Here is a 21894-nt window from a genome sequence, read left to right as displayed (position 1 = left end):
CCGTATGTGTCCCTATTACTGCAACTGATACCCCAATACTGAGCTGCTGCTGCTGTATGTGTCCCTATTACTGCACCTGATACCCCAATACTGAGCCACTGCTGCCGTATGTGTTCCTATTACTGCTCCTGATACCCCAATACTGAGCTGCTGCTGCCATATATGACCCTGTTACTGCACCTGATACCCCAATACTGAGCCGCTGCTGCCGTATGTGTCCCTATTACTGCAACTGATACCCCAATACTGAGCCGCTGCTGCCGTATGTGTCCCTATTACTGCAACTGATACCCCAATACTGAGCTGCTGCTGCTGTATGTGTCCCTATTACTGCACCTGATACCCCGACACTGAGCCGCTGCTGCCATATGTGTCCCTATTACTGCACCTGATACCCCAATACTGAGCCTCTGCTGCCATATGTGTCCCTATTACTACACCTGATACCCCAATACTGAGCTGCTGCTGCTGCCGTATGTGTCCCTATTACTGCACCTGATACCCCGACACTGAGCCGCTGCTGCCATATGTGTCCCTATTACTGCACCTGATACCCCGACACTGAGCCGCTGCTGCCATATGTGTCCCTATTACTGCACCTGATACCCCAATACTGAGCCGCTGCTGCCATATGTGACCCTATTACTGCCCCTGATACCCCAATACTGAGCCACTGCTGCCGTATGTGTCCTTATTACTGCACCTGATACCCCAATACTGAGCTGCTGCTGCCGTATGTGTCCCTATTACTGACCCTGATACCCCAATACTGAGCCGCTGCTGCTGTATGTGTCCCTATTGCTGCACCTGATACCCCGACACTGAGCCGCTGCTGCCGTATGTGTCCCTATTACTGCACCTGATACCCCGATACTGAGCCGCTGCTGCCATGTGTCACTATTACTGCACCTGATACCCCGATACTGAGCCTCTGCTGCCGTATGTGTCCCTATTACTGCCCCGATACCCCAATACTGAGCCGCTGCTGCCGTAGGTGACCCTATTACTGCCCCTGATACCCCAATACTGAGCCGCTGCTGCCGTATGTGTCCCTATTACTGCACCTGATACCCCAATACTGAGCCGCTGCTGCCGTATGTGACCCTATTACTGCCCCTGATACCCCAATACTGAGCCGCTGCTGCCATGTGTCCCTATTATGCACCTGATACCCCATTACTGAGCCGCTGCTGCCATATGTGACCCTATTACTGCACCTGCTGTGTGGTTCTCTGTGCCCTCTAAATTCTAAAGCATCCCTCTATAATATAGTAATGCCGGGTGCAAGTGCCCTAGAAAACAGAGCCCATATTTTGCCACCTAGAAAGTAATAATGCTCTGTGTGCCCTTTTGATAGTCTCAGTACCCTGAGTTCCCCTATAACAATAAGTGCCCACTTTACATTTAATAATATCCCGAGTCTCCCCCATTTAGTAATGTCCTGATACAGCTGAACCTGCGACGACAGGCGGGTGGCCCACTGCTGGCATCGGGCCCTCCGCCTGTCCAGGAATTGATTCTCCCTGCTCTGCCACAGAATGTAACTGTATCAGCATACAGTTACAGTAGCGTATCTCCGGGTGGGCCCCCTCAGCGCGCGGGGCCCGTGGCGATGGCTCACTCTGCCCCCCACTGGTAGCTACGCTACTGAGTGTCATTCAATCATGACCTTACAGGGCACCATAACTTCTATGGCCTAGTATCTTCAGTCTACAACAGGACTTCTGCCGCAACCGAGTTTCTGTGTTTATGGCATGTTGAAACATTATGACAGCACAACGTGTGGTTGAGGCGGGAAGTCCTGTTCTAGAGTGAAGACTTCAGTGACCTGAAATAAGATGGCAGGTAGCAGGCACTGAATGCAGCGGGAGTGTTATGTATTTTTTACTTTGTTTTATTAACCTTTTGCCAGCCCTCTACAGTTGAGCACAATGGCAAGCACAGCTGACCTCCATTTTGATGAGTTCTTGTGGAGTGAATTACAAAACACATGTATCCTGGTGAGTATGGATTTGTGAAAAATTTGAGTAGAATTCAGTTCCATTCAAATAAAATCTCTAATATCCACCCTTTTCTGCCTTGATTTACAGCTCTGGCCCTACAGAGACTAGATGCAAAATCTCTTCTGAATTCTGTAGAGCCAGAGCTCTCAATCATGGTAGAGTAAGGTGGATATAGATGGGAAAAACAAGTAGCAGGAGAGGTGTACTTAGGTGTATTTAGCCATACCAAGGAGTACCAAGTGCCAGTGCTTGGTTTGAACAGTCATTTTGTGCTTACAGACTCCCTTTCTCAGGGCTAAAATAAAAGGGCATGGTTAGTCTCCATATGACTCCAAATGCTTCATATGAATGCATTCAGCTCTTGATTGCTCCAGACTGGTGTTTTGAATTCCGGTCTTGATTAAGAGCAGGCTGGAGTATAATATGCTAAATGAAGAGGTGTGTGTCTCTTTTAATGAATTTGGTTCATCTTTCCACTATCACACACTACTGCAAGAGATACAGTATATGCCTATCTGTGACTTGAGTACACTGCTGTCATAAATTATTCCACTTTTGTAGCATTAATTGGAATGAATTTGCCAGACCCACATTGTCATTTTTTTTCCTTCCCATATTTCAATAGTATAAGCAGAGATGTTATAATATACTTTATGGACAAAAGTAATGGGCCATCTACACATTAAGCTTACAGAAGATTTTTGATATCCTATTATAAATCTATTAATAAAGGTGAAGTCGTTTTAGCTACAAAAGAGGCACTGACACCACATTAATTTTGTATTCCTAAAGGTAATGGGCTTAGACAGAATAAGAGTACACAAGACAAAGAGATTGTCTTGGGTGGGAGTTCCAGAGCATCAGCGTCAGTGAAGATAAATAGTGACCAATGGCAAAGTAGCTCCTCTAAGGGGAAAGAAGATGCGGAAATGCAGCACCCCAGGTAGCCGGTTGCTGCAGTGATGTTGCCTTCCCTTTTGGGGAGGGTGATGTCACATTTGGAGGCAAGGGGGATTCTTTCTATCAGATAAGGCACTTACATTCAACACATCTGAATCTAGGCCTGGAGGGGGGCTCTGAAACCGGATTTAGGGGAGCGTCCCTGAGCTATATGCATCCTGGTCTGGAGGAGGAGCCAGTCAGTCTTAGTGAGTCTAAGAGAGGAGAGTAGAAGGACATCTGGAGCAGACGTAGGGGCCGAGCAGCCACGAGGGAGCTGCTACCCCTGGAAAGAGCGAGAATTAGAAGGAGAGTTGAATTGTGAAGGAGCTGAGAGGGAAGAAGCACAGTGGAGGAAAGGGCTCAGGAGGGGAACAGCGGAAGGACACCCTCAGAGCCAGAGCGCAGAAGCAGGGTACCGAGAGCCCGAGGTCGTGTTGTTCTCCAGGACGCGTGACAGAACCGGAGGGCATAGTACTATAAGTCAATTACCTGTAACAAGTCTGAGGTGAAGCAGTGACCTTAAGAGCCGGGTCATCTAAGAGATCCTATAAACAAGCTTAAACTGCCTATCGTACAGACATCTGTCTTAGGACAGGAGAGAGGGGACCCTGTCAGCAAGCTTTAAGCCGCAGGGACCTCGCTATCTGGCGCAAGTAGGAAAGGCATACGGACCTCACCTGAATTGGGACCCCTTGTTGCCTCCAAGCCGGCCGGACTACAGCTACCCTACACCTGGTACCCTGGACTGAGGACTGCTACCATCAGTAAACCAGGTAAAAGACTGCAAACTGTGTCCTCCACTTATTCGTCAGCATACACCATCTTTTCCACACACCTTGGGAGCCCTGGGGACCCTACTTCACCTGTGGGAAGCATTACCATCTTGCTGCAACAACATCACCCCAGAGGACCGCTTTAAGCAGCGTCGGTCCCTACTGACCAAATACCACAGGTGGCGTCACGAACAATTGACTTTATTCACTAATCCTCACAAAGACCTTTCCCTTTAATTCTGCGCTCAGGGCCATGGACCGGGTCACAGCCACCATGACATCACCTTTAAAACTGGACCCGGTAACGAGTACCCTGCTGCCCTGGAGGGGCGATCCAGAAACTCGGGTTAAGTAATGGACTCCGGCTGGACGAACTGTAGTGTTGAGCTGGGTTGTGGTCAAGTAGTGAGGAATAGTGAAGAAAAAGGACAAGTAAAGAAAGAGAAGAGGATGGGATTGAATTTGTGTGGGGAAAATGTTACACATTGTCAAGGAAATGTTTGAGAAGATATTTAAGTACTGTAATAACCCTCCCCGAGTTAATGTTTAGTTAAAACATTATTTTAAACTGTTGGTGTCCTTCCTTGAACTGTAAAACATCTGGTCCTGTCCAAGCAGCAACATCAGTTACACGCTGCCTTCACAGGCATAGCTCCCTCACAGCACAAATCCACACACTTAGCCAGGACCCCCACATTCATGGAATGTGTCAGGGTGCAAGAGACAAGTACCTCGCCCACGGCTACTGTCCCGCGCCACGTTACACTTAGCGTAGTCATAAGGATCAAGCCTTGCAGCCGGAAGAACAGAGTGATGCTGGGAAGACTCAAATTACAAGGAAGATGGCGACCGTTGTGCCACATTACACCTTTATGGACCTTATTTTGTGTGCTGGAGCACAGTCATGCTGGAAGAGAAAAGGACTTTGCAAAATCCGTGAGACCCTGAGGCACCAGGGCTGATGCGACTGCAATCTCTGTACCCCATATGGCTACATTAGAAAATGAGAGAACTGGCTAGATTTTTTTAGTTAAGGTTTAATCCGCTTACTAAATGAGTAGTTTCTCCTAATGATCACACACAAATGATCTGCACATTTGCAATTATTCTTCTAGTATATTGGCAGCAATATGACCACATAAATACTGTTAATGAGTGCTACGGGGGAACTGCAAACATTAGTGAATAGACCATATTGCTTGAGTTGTGCTATCTAATTGTCCCACCACAACATAGCTTACCGTCATGTAATATCAGCTATAAACATGTCAATGTTGCCAATTTTCCTTTCTAAGATGGAAACCGGTCCAAATTCTGGGCGGTGATCATACACATACCAAGTAATCAGTTCTAACTATGCAGAACGTGCGTTCTACTTCATTATTCTGACTGACATTTCTCTGCCGGCTCTAATTGTAGACATTTTTCTAAAACTCCAGTCTTTAGGGATGTCGGGCTGTTGGGAAGAATTTACGTTGGCAAAGTCTTTCATCAGGAGCTGTTTTTCCTCTGCACATCGATCTCTGTCAGAAGGATATAGATATTTTCATTTTTATGCTTTAATCTGTTTCCTGATGAATTTCTAGTCCGGTTTAATATATTCCTGACAAATTGGTAATCAAGTTATTCCTTCTTTGCTATTCTTCAGGCTTCAGATACTGGTCCTCCTAGCAGTGTGCCCCATATGAATCGTATCATTTTTCTACACATTTAGTATTCACTAAGAATTACTCCTTATTTGACCTATGGCTGCTGAACAGTTGTTCTTGTTTTTGCTGGAAAGATCAATCAGGCGAAGTTTTTTGCTAGGCGTTTTTGCTGCGTTTTCTTTTTATGTGTTTTTTATGCTAATTTTCAACTGTGTTTTACAGAAGCAGCAAAGCCTATGAGATTTCAGAAATCTCATGCACACACATTGTTTTTTTGTCATCAGTATTTTGTGCTTTGCATGTTTTTTTGGACATAGAGCATAACACTTCTTTCAGTGTTTTTCCAACGTTTTTTCACCCATTGACTTGAATGGGTGGTGAAAAAAACACCAAAACCTGATTCTATAGATTAGGACTTTTTTTTTTTTTCAACAGTAAACTCAGCATGCACAAAAGACAAATCTAGCATGCCAAAACCGCCGCAAAAAACATACAAAAGCGCATCAAAACGCAAGGAACACAAGCTTTTTTTTCTGCAGGTTGTTTTGTACCAAGAGATCAGGTTTTTCTGTAGAAACAAAAATGCTTAGGCTATGTGCACACGTTGCAAATTTTTATGCGGATCCGCAGCGCTTTTTCTGCGTGGATTTGCACCAAATCCGCAATGAATTGCCCAACCAATGTAAATCAGTGGGAATCCAGAATTGTTGTGCACATGCTGTGGAAAATTCCACGCGGATTCGCAGCGTTTTATTTTCCGCAGCATGTCAATGCTTTTTGCAGATCTGCAGCTTTTCTGCCCCCTTTGACTTACATTGAGTCAGTCAAATCCGCAGCTAAACTGCAGGTGTAAAAAGGTCTGCAGATCTTTCTGCTCGCCGCCGCCATGATGGTGTTTAAGCGCTACGTCCAGATCGGCCGTGTTGCCTACATCTCCTTTGGTCCCCATGCTGGCAAACTGGTGGCAATCATTGATGTCATCGACCAGAACAGGGCTCTTGTTGATGGACCCTGCAGTGGTGTGAGGAGACAGGCCATGCCCTTCAAATGCATGCACCTTACCAACTTCGTCCCCAAGTTTCCGCACAGCGCCCGTCAAAAATGCGTTCGTGTTGCTTGGGAGAAGGTTAATGAGAAATGGGCCGACACAAACTGGGTGAAGAGGATTGATGCCAGACAGAGGAAAGCAAAGATGACAGACTTTGACCGCTACAAAGTCATGAAGGCAAAGAAAATGAGAAACAAGATCATCCGACAGGAGATGAGAAAACTTGTCAAGGAAACTACCAAGAAATCAAAGGCATAAGCGTCTCTCTTTATGCACAGAATAAACACTTGATTTATAGACCTTCCCCCCCAAAAAAAGGTCTGCAGATTAGCTGTGGGTTTGCATGCTGATAACGCTGCAGATAGGGAGGAGGAAGAATGTGTGTGCGGAGAATATGTGGGTGACCGTGTCTGTATGCGGGGGGTGTCTGTCTGTCTGCGGGTGTCTGTGTGTGGGCGCCTGTGTGTGTTCGGGTGTCTGGGTGTGTGTGTGCGAGTGTTTGTGTGTGTGTGTCTCTCTACGGGTGTGTGTGTGTGTGTGTGTGTGTGTGTGTGTGTGTGTGTAGCCAGGCATCGTCTGATGGGACTACTACTCCCATCGTCTATATCTGGTGTCACATATAACAGTAATAACATGAGCCGATGATGGGATAGTAGTCCCAACATCCGGCAACTGTGTTCAAGTGTAAAAAAGAAAAACACATTCATACTCGCCAAACACCTAATTCCCCAATGCCCTCGATCTCCTGTAATAAAAATGAATAATAAACCACCATAAATACTCCCTGGTCCGCCGTAGTCCTAAATAACAAGTGTACCACGGCGATGTGCACATAGCCTTAAACTCCAGATCTAATGGCATTTTCTCCCTTGCATTGAATGGAACCTTGTTATTCAAGTTAGGTTAGGTCTGCTAGTCAAGTTAGCAAAATGTGCGGAGCGCACATTGGATCTGTCGGGTCACTTATACTAAAAATCTGTGCAAGACTTAAGAAAATTATATAATCTGACAACATGTACCAGGTTTGGCATATGCTGTTAGATTGTGTCGTGGAATACACCTGACATCCAATTTAGCTGATCTCTGAAATATGCTGTATATGAATGATGAAAAAGTGTAAAGAAAATTGTCAAACCATCCTGATTTATTCCGAATTGAGTATGAGCGCCATACATGTTCTTACAAGTCTTGGTTTGCTGTCACTGAGGTTATCAATGGTGGTCTGAGGAGTGTTCGGCCACACTGAATGGACTTGGGCAAATTGTCAAGTCCGGATACGTTGTATCGCATTTTGGCCATACAGGCTGCTCACAGCTCCACAATCAAGTGGCCTGATGTTATTGTGTTGCAAAAAACTGCTTTTGGCACACTTTGGAGAAATGGTTGGTTCCATGATTAAATCAATGCAACGCTGGACACTTGATGCCTGCACTCATAGAAGGGTGGAAAGAAGAACGGAATTGTGCATGAGCTTAATTTCCTCCCAAGCAGCCAATGTCACAGGGACAGAGTGACAGTGATGGAAGGCGAGATATATTGAGATGAAGTGCGGAGGCAGAGTTACCTTCCTGGCTGAGTCCTGCCCATTGCCTGGAAGAGGTCATATATATAAACAGATAAAAGATAATTTCTCAGCAACAAGGCAACTGATATGAGGCATACAGACATCACTCTCCTCGGCAGTCTATAACCTGTATGCCCATATTAATGGTTTAGATAGGTCTAATGTGGTGATAGATTCCCTTTAATTGCAGAGTGCTGTTACATAGTGTTAATTGGCTGTCTCTAATTACCTCTGCACCCCTGGTCTCTCCGGTGTGTGTAGATACATAGACTGCTGTAGGGGCCTACAATACATGTATTATGAGGTAGCTCACGTATTGAGCCTGACACATTAATTTCTGGTTTATATTAAAAGTACTCCCTGTATGGTGTGATTTGTGTATTGTTTCGAATGGTTTTTCAGCATACGCAATAGTTGCATTTGTAGCTGCCTCTTTGAGCTTCTTAGGTGGATTTCGTTGAATGTTGTTTAATTTTACTTAGGTTTTTATGGTAGGGGCCAAACAAAAAGTTTCGGAAAGTTTGTGTTTTCTGCTGTATTCCCTGATACACTATTGCATGTATACTTATCTGCTACATGGAATTAATTAATCGGTGTGCTCCAATACAATGTTCGAGTTTCCACTGCTGCATGTTTTGACACATGCAGGGATTGTCTGTTTGTTAGGCAGTCCCACATGTGCTGCTGCAGCCGAACAGCCGTGGAGATGCGGACATAGTATTCGAGCACGCTGATGACACTGTGTTAGCACCCGAGCGTTAACACCTTATCTGAGCTTGTTCACTCAATGCTAATAAGGACCATCCTAATTGGGGCACACCTTATCGCGGTGTGATGGCTTTTATGTTTTTTTTTATCAAAAAATATCAACTAATTATTACCCAATGGTTTTTAACACGGGTTACTATTTATTTACTTCAGTGTTTCTACACATTGTTTTTATTCTAGGTTATATTTGGGTATGAAAGTTGCACGTTCGGCGGATTGGTCGGGTTCCAGCGGTCAGATCCCCATTGATCAACAAGTTCTCATATATCCTAAGGATAGGTGATAACTTGGTTTCACCAGACAACCCCTTTCATCTTATTTGAAGCAATATATCTGTTCTACATTACATTTGTATAACAATCCTGTATTTTTGTTCTGTTTTAGGTTTATTGGTGGAGAACTTAATGTTTGTTACAATGCTGTTGATCGTCACATTGAAAGCGGAAGAGGAAAGCAGGTGGCAATTATCCATGACAGTCCTGTTACAGGCACCAAGCAATCGATCACATACCAAGAGATCTATGAACAGGTAGAGTGTATAACCTAAGGTTTAGGATCGGGGTCAAGGGGCAGACGTTCGTTTGTTTTTTTTATAAATGCTTTGTACCTTACATTATGTTATGCTTTTTTGGATATGGCTTTTATTTATGTTTACAATGTTATTGAAAAGTGGCTGTTGACCTGGGCGTGTGAATCGGACTGTAGGATATTCGGGGACTGTTGTCGGGATGCCTCCGATGACAATGGTAACATGCAGCTGCATTGATAGCACTGCAATATTGTCTGTGTTGTTTAAAGGGAATCTGTCAGCAGGTTTTTGCAATTTCAGCTGAGAGCAGCAGAATGTAGGGATAGAGACCCTGATTCCAGGGATGTATCACTTGGTTTACTGAGTGCAGCAGTTGTGACACAATCACAGTTTTTAGGTGCAGAATGTTGCAGAGCTCAGAATGCTAACACCGTCCACACCACAGCATTGAGTTTACATCGTTTATTGATACTACGCCGCTTATCAGGAGTGGTCATACCAGGGCTCAAATGAGCTGTGGTCCAGGCAGTGATAATCTCCTGGTGACAAAACATTCATTGTATTGAAACAGCTTGCAACCTAATAAGTGACACATCCCTGAAATCAGTGTCTCAGCCCCTACCTCATGCTATCCTCAGATTATATAGCAAAACCTGCTGACAGATTCCCTTTACTGGTTATTGGTGCCAAAAGAGAAATGACATGAGCTCATAAGTGTACAGTACGTATCATAGAGATGAAGGGTCATGCAAGAACCCAGGGAGTGTGCAAAAAGCAGTGACTATGATGGAAACCGATTATTGGCTTGGCAGAGAGATGGAAGAAATGCCTGTAGTGATGTCCTCAACCCCACCAGGGTTATAGTACTCGTCATTCACGCCCCGGCACGCTACATGAAGATAAGGCTCCTGGCTGGGTGTGTGGGCTTTGTCTGTGGGGGTGCCATGCCCTTGCAGGCCGCATGACGCCAGTGGCTTCGGGTGGCCAGGACCAGGTGTTGCAAGGAGGGAGACCACCCGCCAACAATTAAAGTCTTTTACTGAACACTAAGTTGGTGAGAACTACGTACAATAGATTGTGGGTGCATAACTTCACAAACATTTCCTTTAGAACATGAAGCATCGTCACACACATTTTCTGCTTTCTTTCCGTAGGCTCACTTGCCTCTGCCTCAGCTAGCATTTTTACCTTCACCACCACCCAGCATAGTATTTCGGGAGTCTCTCCAGTCCGCAATAACTGTACTACAGTCCTGTAAGTGAGAGTCCTGTACTTCAGCCCGCGTCCTTCTTTTCCTATGAGGGGGGCTAGATTGCCCCTATGGCCCTGACGTAGCTCCTCTGCCTCCTGCCTGGGGCACGCTCTTTGTCTCACCATCCCTGTTCCATCCTGGCCCATTACCTCTCTGCGGCCTTACTGCTATGCGTCCTGTCCCAGAACCCATCTCCAGTACATCACTCTGTCTTTCTATCGCTTTTCCTCGTCCCTACTCTGGATTTTGCTATCAAGTGCCTTGGACGCCACTTACGTCAGGGACACCCACGTCACATGGCTCGGCTGACTAGTCAGACCTTAGGTCTGCTTTCACTGCAGAGTGAGCCCTATCTATGCTCCTGACAGGAAACGCTGTCTGTGCATTTTAGCCACCCCCCACTCTGGGCTAGTCCGAAAAATTAACCTTAACTCTTCCTACCATCTGTCAAACTACAATATTGTCTCTAATAAAGCATGTCACAATACACATTAACAATAAGCATGTCTTGAAGAGTGAACGCGGGCAGTATGTCCATCTCCTTACAAGTACATAAAACTTCTCGCTGCCTTTCCTCAAACCAGTACTTTAGCCAATATGAAAATCTGATTATTTCCAGCAGGGGACAGTAAGGTAACTGGCAGCCGATGACTGCCCACATAGGAAAACAACGCATAATAAGCTTTATAGGAAATCCTGGTTTATATTAAACCATAATAATAAAAGTCCAACAATAATATATGCAAATCCTTACTAGGGACTACGGGGACTGATGCGCATAGACAAGGATTTCTTCAACTCCTTTCATCTCACAATAGCAGCCATAAATTACACAATACTAAGTTATATTGCGTGAGCACACCAATAATCATCAATTACATCCGTGAGGCATATCATAGTATTCACCTCAAATTCAGGTTTGAAAATGTTTCTCCTTTTTCACAATGTAGTAATATATACTGCAGAGTCGTCATAGAGAGATTATTAGCGTATGCAGACACACATGAGACTGATAGGTTTTGGGGACAAGCCCCTTTGTTCAGAGAAAAGAATATAAACAAATATTGAAAGAAATACTACTGCATTTGATTTATGGTTGCCACCATAATATGTACAAGTAAAGGAAATCTGTCAGCAGTTTTTGCTTTGGAATCTGATATTAGCATAAAGTAAAGACAGAGAGCTGGATTCCCGTGATGAATCACTTACTGGGCTGCTTGGTGCAGTTTGGATAGAGTCCCTGTTTCGTCTGATGTAGATGTAGCATTGGCCAGAGTGCTGAGCTGTATAACCCCGCCCCCTCCTGACTGGCAGCTTCCTGTGTAATCGTGGAGGGGGCGTAGTTATACAGATTAGCCTGACTTGTCTGCATGTGAGACCTAGTCCTGCAGTGATAATCTCCAGCTAATAAAACACTGATTGTATTGAAACTACCGCACATGGCCTAATAAGTGACACAACCCTGGAATCAGGGTGTCAGCCTCTATATTATATATATATATATATATATATATATATATATATATATATATATATATATATATATATATATATATATATATATATATATATATATATACTGAAGAAAGGAAAAAATAAAGACATTACTGAAAAAAACAGCCATACCTGCAATATCATGTCTATACACAGATGCACAACAGGATGCAGCAGGTCCTACATGCATTTGTGTCTGGACATGGTACGGCTGCTTTTTCAGTGATCTCATTGCAGATTAAATAGCAAAAACCTGTTGACAGATTCAATTTAAGTTATTTTACATAACAAGGTATAGATAGAATTTGGGATCATATGAGAAATAGCTGAAATTGCCATTGTTGTTCCGTTTCTTCTTGTCTGTGCTTATCCGCAAATGTGGAAATTGCACAATGTCAGACTTTACGAAGCTAAAATCTCCTTGCACCAATTATATTCTGTCCTTCAGCACAATTCCTAACACCATGTTATGCCCTAACAATACAGGAACACTGTGGCATTTCTTCTACGTTAAGTGACAGCTTGTCTATTAGTCTGCGTAACATAAATGGAAATATCAGGATTTCACTGCGTGTATGTGTTCATATGCCGGAAACCATTTTCCTGGTTGTAATGACGTCTGTTATCTTTTTTAGAACATTGCTTTCTGCTTCCAGCATTAAACCCTAGTAGGGTTATACATGGCAAAGAAATATGAATGATTCGATGTCATTTAATTTTAATAACATATTCTGCACAATTCCAGATTATTATCCAACAGATGGTCGAGGTTTTCCCGGATTCGAAAAGCATGGCTGATTTCTTTAAGAGACAGCGCCACCCCTGACTAAGGATTGTGTCAGGTATTGCAACTCTGCTCTATTGAAATGAGTGTAGCTGAGATGTATTACCACACACAACCTATGTCTGGGGTGGCACAGTTTCTGAAAGCAATCAACCATTTTTCCAATCCTGGACAACCCCTTTACATTTAGTTCAAGAACTGTATAATGCTGTGACTGTCACAAAACATTAGTGAATGTATATGTGATGCTCATACTGTTTATTTGTGTCTGATTGGCAGAGGTGCACCACAATATTAAATTATACTATGATAGTGATGAGTGGATGGCTGATGACTGCTTTAATCTTGGTACTTTCTGAAATCTGAGTCATACTATTGCTTTATGACTAAGATACAAGCTGAAATGCGTAGGTTATACTTGTTGTTCAGCCTTGTCACTATGGATCTTAAAGAGAGTCTGTCACCACATTTGACCTATCTAAACTATGAATATGGGCATACAGGTTACAGACGTTTAAAAAGGTCATACCAGTAGGTTTCGTATCAGATTTGTTGTTGACAAATTATCTTTTATCACCTTATGTAAGCGACCTCTTCCAGGCTCTAAGGAGATAACTCCACCCCCAGAAGATAACTCTGCCTCCAGAGATTATTTTACATCAAGGGAGAGTTACCAGTGTGATATGTAATGTCCACTGTCTGCTCTCCTGACCTCACTGCAGAGCTGTGTGTGACTATACCTAACACACCTGCAGGTTCCTCTCATAGGTAATAGTGTTGTAGTACAACAGAGCTGAGACAGAAGCAATAAATGTGTTTGCAAGAAGACAAATTTAATTTAGTTACTTGTCTTACAGTGGTAACTCCCCTTTTGCTTAAAATAACTCTGCCTCCAGAGCTTAACTTTCAGACGGCATCCTCTCCATTGCCTGTAAGAGGTCATTTACATAAACATATAAAAGATGATTTCTCCACAGCAAGGCAGCTAATATGAGGCATACAGACATCGCTCTCCTCAGCAGTCTATAACCTGAATGCCTATATTAATAGTATATTTATGTAAAATTTGGTGATACTTTATTCAATTCTTTTAAAGGGAAACTATTAGCAATTCATGAAATGGATGCTGGATTTTCCCTGTTTCTCTGGATCAATACATTTTATTCTTCTAATCACTAGAATGGTAATGTAAGGTTAATTATTTTTTTTTTTTATAAAAAATTGTGCCTACAGATGCATAACTCAAAAATATATATATTTTTTTCAGGTGTCAAAGCTAGCTGGTGTACTGACAAAATATGGAGTCCAAACCGGAGATAGAGTTGTTATATACATGCCAATGATCCCCCAGGCAATGTATACCATGTTGGCATGCGCAAGAATTGGTGCTATACATAGTCTGATATTTGGAGGGTTCGCACCCAAGGAGTTGTCTGTGCGGATTGATCATGCAAAGGTAAAATGTTTTCAACCTCTTCCCGACATGCAGCGTATATGTACTGCTCTGTGGGAGCTGCGCCTCCGCAAAGCAAAGTATATAAATGACGCCAGTATTTCTGCATCGCTCGGTGACTGAATTAAGATGGCTGCTGTGCCTGACAGCAGACCATCCCTTCACGTCACCCCAGGGGTTGTGCTGCCCTCCCACAATGGCAATTGCTGTGATTGGCTGGTCAGAATTGATCAGCCAATCACAGCGATGTCACAATGAAGATACAAAAAAAAATCCATGTGACATGCTGTGATTGGAATCACAGCAGTCATAACGGAGGGGGGGGGGGTGATCGCCACGTCACCTCACCTGATTAAACTTTCTGGCACCGATTGGCTGAACAATAGTTACTGATCAATCAGCATCAAAGGGATTAATCTAAAATCACCACTCTGCGCGCCATCTTTACCTCAGAGTTGGCGTGCAGAGTGGTTGTATACCCCGTTGTGTACCAGAGTGAGAGAAAAATCATTGGTAGCCAGTACCATCCTCCTGCGATCTGTCTCCTTTGCCTCCTGCGATCTGTGCTGCTTGACAGATCTGTGATCACAGCAGCAGTTCCCAATCTCTGTTCCTTTTTTACTCTACTTTTTTTCTCTCTACATTTTATAATAAATAGTGCCCTTTACACAAGCCCTACAAAATACACATGTAAAAAGCATCACTTACTGTACACACACATCCCCAGTGTTTTGAAGAATAAAATAAAAATGGCTCATTCGGGAAGATGACGCTATTCACCAGACAAGGCTAATGCTTTACTTGCCTCCGACATACTGTAGATCCAGCCAAAAATGTTTGCATTATAGTGTCCTCCCCAAGATGATACTTACTTTGATAGTCTATATAAAATTCAGTCAGGAGTTGAACACTTGAGCAGAAAATTTTCTGAGGCGTACAACTCCTAAAGGGAGATCTCTATAGATGAATCTCTAGCTCATTTCAAAAGGAGGCTAAAATTTCGACAATACCTGCCCAGTAAGACGGCCAGGTACGGAATTAAACTGTACAAGCTGTGCAAGAGTACCTCATGGTACACCCACAAATTTAGAGTCTATGAAGGGAATGACATCAAGATTGGCCCCCTTGAATGCCCCCTGTTCTGGGGGTGAGTGGCAAAATTGTGTGGGAATTGTTGCACCTACTGCTGGATAAAGGATATCACCTCTACATAGATAACTTTTACACAAGCATCCCACTTTTTAAGACCCCCTCTGGCAGAGGTACAGTTGCATGTGGCACAGTGCAAAAAAAATCAGAGTCCTCCCTAAGCCGCTAATTGGTCAAGTGCTGATAAAGGGGCAAAAGTGGAGTCCAATGCAGCGACAACATGCTAGTGATTAAGTATAAAGACAAAAGGTATGTCCTTAACTTGATGACCATACACCGTGACAACAGCTCCCATGTCACCGTCCGAGGTATCAAAACAAAAGTCCCAAAGCCAAATTGTATCCTGGATTATAATAAGTACGTTGGCAGTGTAGATCTCTCAGGTCAGGTTCTCAAACCATACAGTGCCGTTCGAAAAGCTAAAGTATGGTACCAAAAATTGGTTGTGCACATTGTATAGATGGCACTGTGCAATGCAGGGACCTTCCTTCAGTTTCAGGAGGTAGTCATCAAGGCCCTAATGTTTGTCAGTCAGGAAAATGAGGGTCTCAGTACTGAAACTGATGATGCCCATATAATCCCAAGTCAACATTTCCAGAAGAGGTTCCAGAAACAGCGAAGAAGGGAAGATCACAAAAAGGTGCAGAGTATGCTCCAAGAGGGGAATAAGAAAAGATACAATTTAGTACTGTGAAACTTGGCCTTTGCATGAAAGATTGCTTCAAAGCATACCATACTTCTATAAACTAATAAAATTTATTTTTATCGTAAACACAACACACTTTTATAATCTGTTGTACTCTGCACAACTTATGCAGCGCCCCAGAGTCCTGGTCGTTGCAGTACTGTGGCTCCGCCGCTAAGGGGGGCTATGGTACGTCTGATGGCACTGAAGGAGTTCATCTGACCAGGTATCACAGACACCAATACATTTCACAGTCTGGCCTCCAGGGGGAGCTAAGGGTTCTATTTATTAGGCCACTCCTCACAATCTGGTAAAACTGGGGGTTAGGCAGGAAGTTAGACAGAAAGCTGGCTGGGTTGGAACCAGGCAACACCTTGTGGCAGAGGGTCTTGTAGGGGAAGATTCAGAGGGGTCCCTGTCAGGGGTGGGATCCTGACAGAGGCCTAGCAATCAGAGAGAACGCTACGGGACCGCGCCTGCACGATATAGCGGCGGTACCCCAAGAAAGGACAAGAAGCGAGATTTATTGTGCTGAGTGAGAAATGAGATCAACGCAACTAGGAGAATACCAGTAGGAGTCGTGCTGTAAGATCGAGGCAACATCCTATTGAGGCGCATAACCGGTGGCCGGAACGCCGAGGAAGTATAGAGCTCCAAGCCAAACTTCAAACCTACGGCAGGACAGTCAGTCACAGGCGGGCTGTCTCACACAGACCCAGGAAGACACAGGGGGGGTAACAACAGGAGAGGGGTGACGATAGAGCCCAGGAAGAACCTCCAAGCCTCCCCGTCATACGGGTGCGTCCTAACCGTAAGATCAGGGGGACGTAGAAGAACATCAGAATCGAGTTGTGAGGGAACACGAGAAACAGACACAACAGTTGTGGGGTACTATCCCGTAAGCACAGCAGGGGAGGACCACAACACAAGCGCAGGAAGGTAGGCACAGATTTCCACCTGTAAAGGGAACTCTGGAGGTGCCATCGGACCGGTAGGACTTGCGCAGCCCTGATAACCGTATTCCGGATTGAGGAATAAAAAGTAAAGAGGTAAAGAGACTGCAACCTGGTGTCCTCGTTATTTACCGCGACCGGCACTTCACCACACCCTAACGACATCCCATACCACCACTTTCATTGTGCGCCCCTCAGCAGGGTCACGGACCGGGCCTAGCCACCGTGACAACCCCAGAGCAGAGACCCAGATGCCCGGTACCGGATACCCCTCGGCCCTGCGGCAGTGGGGGCGCTAGACTTACACATACCACTACATTATAAATTCATTCACCAGTAAAACCAACAGCATTCTAATCATTATTATAAAACTATATATCTAGATAAATTACTTGAGGGGTGTAGTTTCCAAAATGGGGTCAATGCACTCCAAACTGTCACTCCTTCCCTTCTGAACCCTGCTGTGTGCTCAAACAGTAGTTTTCCACCACCCACATATGGGGTATCAGTGTACTCAGGGGAAATTGAACAACAGTTTTTACGGTCCATTTTCCTGTTAAACTTGTGAAAATTTTAAAAAATTGAGGCTAGAAACATTTTTGTTGAGAACATTTTTTTTTTCATTTTTTCCACTGCTCAACGTTCTAAATTTCTGTGATGCACCTGGGGGTTCAAGGTTCTCACCACACATGTAGATATATTCCTTGAGGGGTCTAGTTTCCAAAACAGGGTCACATGTGTGGGGTTTCCGTTGTTTAGGCACATCAAGAGCTCTCCAAATTGACCTGGTGCTCGCAGACCATCTCATCAAACTCTGTGCTCCAAACATCACTCCTTCGCTTCCGAGCCCTGCAGTGCACCCAAACAGTAGTTTTCCACCATATATGGGGTATTGGCGTACTCAGGAGAAAAGTCACAACAAATTTTGGGGTTCATTTTCTCCTGCTACTCTTGCAAAAATTAAAATAAATTGGGTCTAAAGTAAAATTTTCACGACAAAAAGTAAAATGTTAATTTTTTCCTTCCACATTTCTTCTGTTCCTGTGAAGCACCTGAAAGGTTAATAAACTTCTTGAATATGGTTTACAGCACCATGATGGGTTAAGTTTTAGAATAGTGTCAATTTTGGGTATTTTCTGCCATATAGACCACTAAAAGTCATTTCAAATGTGATGTGGTCCTTAAAAAAGAAAAAAAATTGTAAATTTTGTTGAAAAACTGAGAAATCGCTGGTTAGCTTTTAACCCTTCTAACTTCGTAACAAAAAAAAATTATGTTTCAAAAATTGTTCTGATGTAAAGTATACGTGTGGGAAATGTTATTTATTAACTATTTTGTGTGATAACATGCTCTGGTTTAAGGGCATAAAAATGAAAAGTTTGAAAATTGCGAAAATTTTCGCCAAATTTCCGATAATTTCTCAAATAAATGCAAGTCTTATCGAACAAATTTTTACCACTGTTATGAAGTACAATATGTCAATAGAAAACAATCACAGAATTGGTGGGATCAGTTGAAGTGTTAGGCTAGTTTCACATTTGCGTTTAAAAACGCAGCGTTTAAAATGCAAAAGCAGGTGGTGAAAAAAACGCATGTAAACGCGGCAAAATGCCGCGTTTTTTAGACGCATGCGTTTTCGCATGCTGTAAAAAAAACGCGGCGTTTTGCAGCGTTTACATGCATTTTTTCCTGCGTTTGCGTTTTTGAAACGCATGCTGAGAAGTGTGTGACAGCTGCCAATCATCAAAATCAACAAGAAAACCCACTATAAATAGAAATAGCTAGGGTTATGGTTAGGATCCCTAGGGTTAGGTTTAGGATTAGGGTTGAGCGATTTTTTTCCATTTTTGAGGTCGAGGGTTAGGGTTAGGATTATGGTTGAGCGACTTTTCCTTTTTTGAGGTCGAGTCAGGTTTCGCGAAACCTGACTTTCTCAAAAGTCGAGTCGAGTGAAATCGGCCGATCTTCTTGAAAAGTCGGGATCGGCCGAAACACGAAACCCAATGCAAGTCAATGGGAAATCTATATATTTTTATATTTACTTCAGCGCGATATAGCAGAAACGCCGGTAATTCAATTGCCTGCTTTTCATTTCTCCTGCCTAAACCCGACATGATATGAGACATGGTTACAGTAAACCATGTCATATCCCCCTTTTTTTTGCATATTCCACACTACTAATGTTAGTAGTGTGTATGTGCAAAATTTGGGCGCTGTAGCTATTAAATTTAAGGGTTTAATCGCGGAAAAAATTGGCGTGGGATCCCCGCGCAATTTTCTCCGCCAGAGTGGTAAAGCCAGTGACTGAGGGCAGATATTAATAGCCTAGAGAGGGTCCATGGTTATTGGCCCCCCCTGGCTACAAACATCTGCCCCCAGCCACCCCAGAAAAGGCACATCTGGAAGATGCGCCTATTCTGGCACTTGGCCACTCTCTTCCCACTCCCGTGTAGCGGTGGGATATGGGGTAATGAAGGGTTAATGTCACCTTGCTATTGTAAGGTGACATTAAGCCAGATTAATAATGGAGAGGCGTCAATTATGACACCTATCCATTATTAATCCAATTGTATGAAATGGTTAAAAAAAACACACACACAATATTGCAAAGTATTTTAATGAAATAAACACAGGTTGTTTTAATATTTTATTGCTCTCTCAATCCACCTCAAGACCCTCGCTCTGTAACAAAGCAAAAATAATAAACCAACAATATACATACCTTCCGATGATCTGTCACGTCCCACGATGTAAATCCATCTGAAGGGGTTAAAATATTTTACAGGCAGGAGCTCTGCTAAAGCAGCTGTGCTCGTGCCTGTCAAACCCCGGTGAATGAAGGTAATGTAGGTCAATGACCTGTAGTTACCTTCATTTGCGGTGATGCGCCCCCTGCTGGATGTCCCTCGAATGTGGGAAAATATTCAGAAAAGTTAATATTGTGTGTGTGTTTTTTTTAACCATTTCATACAATTGGATTAATAATGGATAGGTGTCATAATTGACACCTCTCCATTATTAATCTGGCTTAATGTCACCTTACAATAGCAAGGTGACATTAACCCTTCATTACCCCATATCCCACCACTACACGGGAGTGGGAAGAGAGTGGCCAAGTGCCAGAATAGGCGCATCTTCCAGATGTGCCTTTTCTGGGGTGGCTGGGGGCAGATGTTTGTAGCCAGGGGGGGCCAATAACCATGGACCCTCTCTAGGCTATTAATATCTGCCCTCAGTCACTGGCTTTACCACTCTGGCGGAGAAAATTGCGTGGGAGCCCACGCCAATTTTTTCCGCGATTTAACCCTTAAATTTAATAGCTACAGCACCCAAATTTTGCACATACACACTACTATTAGTAGTATGCAAAAAAAAGGGGGATATGACATGGTTTACTGTATGTAAACCATGTCTCATATCATGTCGGGTTTAGGCAGGAGAAATGAAAAACAAGGCAATTGAATTACCGGCTTTTCTGCTATATCGCGCTGAAGTAAATACAAATATATATATATATATATATATATATATATATATATATATAATGTGTGTCTCAATGACATATAAAACGAAACCCGACTTTGGAGCGAAGATCGCCGACCGCCGACCCGATCCCACAGTGAGATTGGGTCGGGTTTCACGAAACACGACTTTGCCAAAAGTCGCGACTTTTGAAATTGGCCAATCTGTTTTGCTCAAGCCTAGTTAGGATCCCTAGGGTTAGGGGTAGGGTTAGGATCCCTAGGGTTAGGGGTAGGGTTAGGGTTTGGATCCCTTTATCACCTTGATGGTGGGGGGTGGCTTATGGGTTAGGGTTAGGGTTTGGATCCCTTTATCACCTGGATGGTGGGGGGTGGCTTATCAGTGTGTATTCTTGTTTTTTTTCTATTAAAACGAAAGGAAACGCATGTGCTTAAAAACGCATGCGTTTACATAGACAGCAATAAGTTTTTTTGCCGCAAAAAAACACCTCTAGAAATTACTACATGTTGCATTTCTGCAACCAAACGCAAGCATAGAAACGGCGCATGCGTCGTCAAACGCGGCAAAACGCATACAAAAAAAGCATGCGTTTTTAATGTTAAATATAGGAAAAAAAACGCATGCTTTTTTTGCGCTAAAACGCAGCGGCAAAAAACGCAAATGTGAAACCAGCCTTATCTCATAAAGTGACACTGGTCAGAATTGAAAAAATTGGCCTGGTCAGGAAGGTGAAAAGTGGCTCGAGGGTGAAGGGGTTAATACGACTTAGCTACAAAATTCTTGTGAATTAAAAATGTGCCCAGTAATTACAGTGGGAAACATGGTGTGAGTTTAGGATGCTGATGAGATATTCGCTTTAGTCCCTAGTCTAATTTGTAGATCCCGATTGATTGTTGTCCACAAGAGCAAATTACATTATTATTAATGTATTTTTTTAACTCTTTGAATATTATATGTGATCTTTACCTTACTGTACATCTTTCTTTCTACAGCCAAAACTAATCGTAACTGCATCACTTGGCATTGAGCCTGGTAGGAAAGTTGAATACATTCCTCTTGTAGAGAAAGCACTAGAGATGGTGCAGCACAAGCCTGAAAAAGTTCTGGTTTACAACCGACCAAACATGGTAAGTAGCGTGATATCAAAAATAACCTTTTATGACCTCCTAATACATAAGAAATATGTAGTAAGGTTTTGTTCCCTCGATGAGTTTTTGGTGATTTTTTTTTTTTTGATGCTTGGTATTTTCAATGCGCCAAAAACAAAACCCTTTATAGAAATCTCACGCACTCTGTGCTTTTTTTACGCGGTATAAACTGACCTGCATGCACTAAATGACCAACGTCAATTTCTTTTACTAGTAG

The 21894-nt window shown here is 43.3% G+C and overlaps 1 protein-coding gene across 2 annotated transcripts in view; it reads left to right on the top strand.

Moving 5' to 3' along the window:
- Positions 1-21894, top strand: part of ACSS3 (acyl-CoA synthetase short chain family member 3) — a 121621-nt gene that overhangs the window by 45412 nt on the left and 54315 nt on the right. For both annotated transcript variants that reach the window (XM_077265486.1, XM_077265487.1), the window contains 3 exons: positions 9132-9276; positions 14074-14262; positions 21522-21656. In XM_077265486.1, the coding sequence (XP_077121601.1) occupies positions 9132-9276; positions 14074-14262; positions 21522-21656 (469 nt within the window). The remainder of the gene's footprint in view (positions 1-9131; positions 9277-14073; positions 14263-21521; positions 21657-21894) is intronic.

This window comes from Ranitomeya variabilis, chromosome 5 (assembly GCF_051348905.1).
Source record: "Ranitomeya variabilis isolate aRanVar5 chromosome 5, aRanVar5.hap1, whole genome shotgun sequence".
NCBI classification, from domain to species: domain Eukaryota; kingdom Metazoa; phylum Chordata; class Amphibia; order Anura; family Dendrobatidae; genus Ranitomeya; species Ranitomeya variabilis.
Note: the sequence above shows the minus strand (reverse complement) of the source record. Positions and strands in the feature narration are given on the sequence as shown.